Consider the following 7,500-nt stretch of genomic DNA (forward strand, 5'->3'; position numbering starts at 1 on the left):
TGCCTTCACGTCGAAGAGGCCGCCGAAGGACCCCAGGCCGCCCACCACGCCCGCGCGAGAGGTAGCGGCGGCAACATCCTTGATGGCGGCGACAAGGGCGTCCCCTGCCTCGATGTCCACGCCGCTGCCCTTGTAGGTCACGCCACCCTGGGATACAGCGTTTCTGCAGCAGGGTAGTTGTCATAAATGTCCACAGAGAGGACTATTCAATTATGTATGCGGGACAAAGTTTGTCTTGAGTGTTTTGCCATCTTCATAATTTTAGAAAAAAAAAAAAAAAAAACAGAGCTTGCGTTACTAAAGAGACGCTAAATAGTAAATCAGAAAGAGGTGTATCCAGTTACCTTTCCAACCTGCTCTTATACTGAGTAATAAACGCTGGTTTAGAAAGAAGAAAGCTAATGGTCCGGTAGAATCGAAACCGGTTATCTAATTTTATATACATCTAGTTAATAGTGTTCACATCATATTGATCGGAATATAGAATAAAAAGCAGTCTCAGACAGCATGGATTCAGGGGGTAAGAAAAATACTGTTTGGATTACAAAATGAAAACACATGTCAGACATCACAAACATATATTATGGGAATAACAAATCGGTCACTCAGCTGACCTAGTTATGGCTTTCGCTGCGATGTCTCTCCTGAAGAAAACTCCGTCGAAATGGATCTTGCCGGCGACGTCCGTGGCTTTGGCTGCGGCTGCGGCGAGGCTGCGGTCGGTGACGGTAACGGCGAGAACTCGACCGCCGGAGGTGACGAGGGCGTCGCTGTCGACCTTCGTCCCGGCGTGGTAGACCCGGACGGAGGCGTCGTCCTTCGTCACGTCTTCGGCACCTGTGGGAGCGCAGACAAATAAGTGAAATTTCTGGTTTGAAAGACATCCGAATGGCTTTAAATAAATAAGAATGTTTATAAGATCCCTGGCAACCCTTGTTCGAAATATACAATAGCGTAAACATACTATACCTCTTTTATAGTTCATTTCACACAACAATGAATTCCTAAACAAAACACGAGTGCCCACCATATCTATAATCAACCAAGACGAACGCAAATCAAACCTTCTTGTACGGGAGTGACTTTACCCACCTGTAATGACTTTTCCCTTTGGATAGGAGCCCGGGTAACCTCCGCTCACCAGGCAGACCGCGACACTGCTCATCTCGGCGTCAAATTTCACTTCCACATTCCCTAGACGGCTCTCGACGCAACCCTGTAAAAATGAATATATTAAAAATGAATGTGTTATTACATATACTCGACAGCGTTAAAGACACACGTGTATGTTTGTATAACATGTAATCCATGAGCGAGTTACGGAAAGGCTTACATGAACATCTGCATAAGCCCTCTTCATATTTCTACAAATTTGGCATTTTAAAATATCGACAAATATTAAACAAACATAACAAAAAACATACGAATTAGAAAGGCAAAACCCTTAAGATGAAACAAAATAATAATAATAAATAAATATACTCACCATGACGACATCGTAAAGGTCAGAGCGCAGAAGAGGGAGGATGACCTGAGTTTCCGGGTCACCGAAGCGGCAGTTGAACTCCAGGACTTTTGGGCCTGATGACGTCAACATCAATCCGGCGTAGAGGACTCCTGGCGTGTACATTTGATCGATTTTAATATCCCGTTAATTCCCGATATCCCAATACCTTCCTCAAAAAGGCAATACTACTAATAAGGATAAAACAAAAATAGCATCGGCAGCAATGCTAATAGTAATATCAATAATATTAATAGTAATAATAATGATAACAATAATGATAATAATAACAATACCAATAGTAATAATAATAACAATAATAATAACAATAATAACAAAAATATTAATAACAATAATCATAATGATAATAACTAAAACTATTAATAACATTACTATTATCATTATTAATTATCCTCATAAACAATAATCATTACACATACTAATTTTGATTAATACTTATTATTCCAAATAATCATTATGATAATTATAATAATTATATAATGGTAACAACAACAACAACAAAACAACAATAATAAAAATAAGAGAATACCAATAATAATAATAGTAACAGAATTATATAAATAATAATAAACAAAACAATAACATCGCGGAAAGACCTACCCACGAAGGGGATTCCCTCCTCCCGAAGGCCGTCCACCGTCCTCTGGAGAACAGTTTCCCTGATGGTCTCCAACTGCTGCTGCGTGACCAAGGGACAGGGGCAGTAGGCGCCCATCCCGCCCGTGTTGGGGCCCTGGTCGCCCTCCTTCAGACGCTTGTGATCCTGTGCGGGCGGCATGACGGAGATGCTGGTTCCGTCCGTGAAACACAAGACCTGGGGGGAGAGAGAGAGTGAGAGAGAGAATGAGGGAGAGATTGAGAGAGAGAATGAGGGAGAGATTGAGAGAGAGAGAGAGAGAGAGAGAGAGAGAGAGAGAGAGAGAGAGAGAGAGAGAGAGAGAGAGAGAGAGAGAGAGAGAGAGAGAGAGAGAGAGAGAGAGAGTTGTTGTGGTAAAATATAAAACTGAAAATGCGTTTGTGTCAAATAAATGAATAAATAAGTAAATAAATAAGTAAATATTACATATATATATATATCTGTGTGTGTGTGTGTGTGTGTGTGTGTGTGTGTGTGTGTGTGTGTGTGTGTGTGTGTGTGTGTGTGTGTGTGTGTGTGTACATATGCATACACACATACATATATAAATGTATACATATACACAAACCCACACCCACACCCACATCCACACCCACACGCACGCACACACTCAAAGATATATACATACACATACACACAGATATGCATATATATATATATATATATATATATATATATATATATATATATGCATAAAGACACATGTATATGTATGTATATACATATACTCATATATACATGTATACATATATTATATACATATATGTATGTATGTATATGTATACATATGTATGTATATGTATATATGTATATGCATATATATGTACATATACATATATATATATATATATATATATATAATCCCTAAAACACTACAAGAAACTGACAGTACAGAATCTAGGAGCCAAATCTTCAAAGCAGTAACAAAAGGACTGGTGCCTACTCACCGACACTTCCTCGCCCTGAAGGAGTTCCTCCACCACCAGCGTGTCACCAGCGACGCCGAAGCTGTTGCTCACGGTGTCCACGGCCTCCAGGGCTTCAGCGACGGAGGTGGTCACTACCACGCCCTTCCCAGCCGCCAGCCCGGACGCCTTGACCACGTAGCCGCACCAGGACTCACTACAAGGGAAAATAGACAACACTGGATGCGAAATCTTAAGCGCTCCTGCTCTTGGCTTTAGCAACACTACGGCAATAACAACAATACTAACAACTAAAAAGATAAATCAATTGTTAATCTGGATTATGGAACCACATATATATTCATTTAAATGATGCACTAATCTTGCGGCACCTCTTTATGAACTCCTTGGCGTCCGCAGGCGAAGTGAAAGTACGGTAGCGAGCCGTTGGGACGCTCTGTCTCTGCATGAAGTCCTTCGCCCACGCTTTGCTCGACTCGATCTGCGCCGCGCCCTTACTCGGACCGAACACCTGTTTTATATGGATGGAATTAATTACTCAATCAAAAGGAAATAACCAGTGATACATGCAACAATTAGCACGTATGGCTGCTTCAGTAGTCGTGTGGAATATTAGCCCCATTTTGTTTTAATTTTAAAAATCACACTCTATAAATCCTGAGACAGAATATTTCCCTGACCACTGACCTTAATTCCTGCATCATTGAGTGAATCTGCCAAGCCGTCTGCCAGAGGATCTTCAGGCCCCACGACAACCACGGACACACCTCGCTCCCGGCACGTCGCCACTACACTCTTGGGAAGAACACATTGTATAAATTAATATTAGAAGCTAACCATACGAATCAATGCCAATAACAGTGAGTATGGACTATTGATGATAGATATTTAAAAAAATATATATATATATAATAATTATGGTAAGTACAATTTCGTTAATAGTCATACCTGAAAACAATTTGCTATTACTATTACTTCTACTACTGCTACTACAATCTCATTTAATGTACAGGAATAGGCCTATAACCACTCACATTCTTCTACCGACATAAAAAAAATGACCAACCTGGTGATCCTTCACATTTATGGCGATGTTGGTGACCCTCGGCGTGGCGTGAGTCCCCGCGTTACCAGGGGCGGCGAGGACGGAGGCGAGGGAGGGGGAGGAGGCCAGGGCGGTTGCCAGGGCGTGCTCCCTCCCGCCCGAGCCCAGAACCAGCACGACGCTCATCTGTGGGGAACCGGGGTCGGGATTTTCTAGATAAAAGGCTCGATTACGTGGTTCTGTGTGTGTGTGTGTGTGTGTGTGTGTGTGTGTGTGTGTGTGTGTGTGTGTGTGTGTGTGTGTGTGTGTGTGTGTGTGTGTGTATTTCAGTAATAAAGTATCTGGTAAGGTAATGAAACAAGCATGATTGATCATAAATGCGATTAGAGATACAAGTTTAAATAGTACGGAATGACATGCAGACTGACGTAAAATAAAATATAATAGTATGAAAGAACTGGCAATACCTACCAGAGTGCCAAGAGACAGATAAGCAAAAAAAAAAAAAAAAAAATGGGAAATAGTTCCTCGAATCAAAATGATCAAAGCTCCGATCATACCCCCCCCCCCCCCCCGCCCCCGATGCCCTATCCCACCTCGTGTTGCCTGCGGATGTTGACGCAACGCTGACGATAACCCGCAAAGTGATTACATTTGCAAGAAAAAAAAAAGTTTGTCATCAATGCCATGTGGTTAACTTCACTACGTCTCCTTTGCTTATATAGTTTTTTTTATGCGTTTGTGAATTGATTTAACTGTTTGCAAGATGTATTGAGCAGGATTGTTTACGTGAGGGGTAACTACTAATGTAAGATACACCATTGTACTTAAAAACGAATGAACTTTACTTTACACTATTTAGGCATATGTAACTGTAGAACACGAAAGCGTAACCTCTGCTTATTAACAAACACTAACACAACAAGCACATCAACCGAGAGAAATTAAGATTATTTGGCTGTAACAACACCTGGCACTCATTACCACGAATGTTACACATCAACACTCATAACAAACAAACAACCTAACCCATATTTACCTTTCAATTGGTCGACGACAACCCAAAACTCGCAATATGCCAAATGCCCTTCCAGCCGCCCCACAAGTGCCCACGCCGAGTGAACACTGGCGTCGAGACAACACGGTGCCCGATCCTCCCAAGCAGCTAGTTGCCAGCGGGGATAATGTGACACCCTTTTAAACACTCCACTTTCGGAAATTTCGAGTACATTAAAAAAATTAAATCACATCCGAGGTCATACGGCTGTCGACAGTTAAACATAACAGGGAAGAAAATATCAAAAAAATTAATGGAAAGGAGTTAGATTCAAGGCCGCATCGCTGAATCACGTGGTTGTCTGTGGGTTCGGATAACCTGTCCTGCACCCTAAGGGCACTCCGTCTCCCTCCTGCCTTACCGACCTATACCCTGTCTGGAAACCGAATCGTGTGATGTGAATACCCTTTCATGTCCTTCGTAGGGTCGTTTCGATTAGACTTTTTGAACACCGGCATTGCAAGAATTCATGCATGGCATCACTTTGCGCACTCAGCAGGATTAGTCACACAATGATGGAATTCACAACAGCAATAGATAAAAAAAAAACGGAGGACTGTAAATGTGATAACATAAAATACACACGATAAGTCACGAAAGGAATGATTTAGGGAACAGGAAAGATCTTGCTTGGCTTCCCAAAGTGCACAGTAGCAACAGAGTTTGCTGACCACATCGGCTGATTGCATCGTCAGTCTGTCGTGGAGGGCGAGTATAGCCACATGGTCGTTTACACAGGAATTATACGCCGTTTTAATATGGTAATATCATCTACTTAATCATTAAATTTTGTTATGTGGTACAATAAGTTGTAATGTGGTTTCTTGACTATATGTGCGTGTTAGTGTTAAGTATGCGCTTCTCTCTCTCTCTCTCTCTCTCTCTCTCTCTCTCTCTCTCTCTCTCTCTCTCTCTCTCTCTCTCTCTCTCTCTCTCTCTCTCTCTCTCTCTCTCTCTCTCTCTCTCTCTCTCTCACGTGTGTGTGTGTGTGTGTGTGTGTGTGTGTGTGTGTGTGTGTGTGTGTGTGTGTGTGTGTGTGTGTGTGTGTGTGTGTGTGTGTGTGTGTGTGAATGCGCAATGCGCGCGTGTGTGTAGGGAAATACACATGGATGCACATAATTTGTATATATTGATTATAGGAGATATTGATATGGAATACATTTTAGATTCACTCACTTTTTAAGAAATATATCCATCCCCATTGTGTAAATATAAATGTATTATCATGTTCCACCAGTGGCGGATTTAGGGGGGGGGGCAACTGGGGGCAGTTGTCCCCCCCCCCTTACTGCTTTGTAAGTAGTCTGGTGCCCCCTGTTGAAAGGTCGGCGCCCCTTTTCTATGAAATGATATTTGATGTACTGACGGAGGAACCTCATCGTTCTCGGATCATCCAAAAACATATAATCGGCAATTATCATTCTCACTGTCAAATCATTATAAAACATAGAATGACGATCTTTCTCTGTCGAGGTAATGGCAGGGTATAAAAAGAAGCATGGCTAAAACTTTCCATAAACTATTTTCAATCCACTCAAAGTGAGCATGACCTACGGTGTAAACTAAACTGATTTCCTACAGCAACATAGTAATGGTACAATATCAATTAATTACCGAAGGTTTATAAGGACCCCCATTATCAACTGCCCCCTCTTCAGAATGGTTCTGGTTCTAGAACTACCTGTGATAATCTATCCATTAGCTAAAAAGTCTTTAGATGCCCGCAACTTAACACCCAAATAGAATAGGAAAATTATACTATTTAAGATTCTTATAGCAAAAAAGAAAAAGATTCGGAACAGAAAAATACACTACACATCATAAACGGCAGCTCCAATCAAATGTTAAGCTGCACATACCAACCATGAAATATAACGGAACAACAAATCCTGCAAATAAGTCTCCCCTCAAACTAAGAATTTCTCGTTTTCTAATTCTGACAGATTCGGCCCGCCATCTGTCGGCGAAGGAAGGAACTACAGATGTACACAAACGGAGGGCAGTTCCGCCAGCGAGGATTACGAATCTCACTCATTTCACTAAATCTATGCAAGTATGGGACATTATACACCTGTTATTCACCTATTGAGTTCTTGCACGTTGCTAGGTGTAGTGTGGTGGGGTTATATGGGCTTACACTTAATAGGAAGTGTCTGTTTCGGTGGCCCTGATGGGTGTTGGTTAAGAGATCGGAAGTGGGTCATAGATAATAGGGGAAGTCAACCTGGTTTTTATCTCGTATCGGTTTTCCTGATTTCCTATTATAGGTCAACCTCTTTTCTAATTTTCCTATTTTGCTATTATAAGTCT

General features: G+C 41.6%; 3 protein-coding genes across 4 annotated transcripts in view; 1 reads left to right on the plus strand and 2 right to left on the minus strand.

Moving 5' to 3' along the window:
* The window catches only part of LOC125035301 (trifunctional purine biosynthetic protein adenosine-3-like), a 9,978-nt gene extending 4,659 nt beyond the window's left edge, over positions 1–5,319 (minus strand). The window contains exons 1-10 of the mRNA XM_047627600.1: positions 5,173–5,319; positions 4,155–4,319; positions 3,776–3,883; positions 3,460–3,599; positions 3,110–3,284; positions 2,126–2,339; positions 1,487–1,617; positions 1,093–1,216; positions 615–837; positions 1–163 (exon numbers count right to left, since the gene is read on the minus strand). The exon at positions 1–163 is cut by the window's left edge and continues 60 nt beyond it. Of these exons, the coding sequence (XP_047483556.1) occupies positions 1–163; positions 615–837; positions 1,093–1,216; positions 1,487–1,617; positions 2,126–2,339; positions 3,110–3,284; positions 3,460–3,599; positions 3,776–3,883; positions 4,155–4,319 (1,443 nt within the window). The 5' untranslated portion in view covers positions 5,173–5,319. The remainder of the gene's footprint in view (positions 164–614; positions 838–1,092; positions 1,217–1,486; positions 1,618–2,125; positions 2,340–3,109; positions 3,285–3,459; positions 3,600–3,775; positions 3,884–4,154; positions 4,320–5,172) is intronic.
* LOC125034198 (fibrocystin-L-like) overlaps positions 1–7,500 on the minus strand; it is a gene marked incomplete in the record, with an annotated part of 1,068,345 nt that overhangs the window by 671,312 nt on the left and 389,533 nt on the right.
* The window catches only part of LOC125035410 (neural Wiskott-Aldrich syndrome protein-like), a 21,367-nt gene continuing 20,989 nt past the window's right edge, over positions 7,123–7,500 (plus strand). Inside the window, exon 1 of one of the 2 annotated variants that reach the window (XM_047627789.1) lies at positions 7,123–7,243. The gene's annotated coding sequence lies outside the window, so the exon portion shown is untranslated. The remainder of the gene's footprint in view (positions 7,244–7,500) is intronic. The other variant, XM_047627795.1, reaches the window with a different exon arrangement.

Source organism: Penaeus chinensis, chromosome 2 (genome assembly GCF_019202785.1).
Source record: "Penaeus chinensis breed Huanghai No. 1 chromosome 2, ASM1920278v2, whole genome shotgun sequence".
NCBI lineage: Eukaryota > Metazoa > Arthropoda > Malacostraca > Decapoda > Penaeidae > Penaeus > Penaeus chinensis.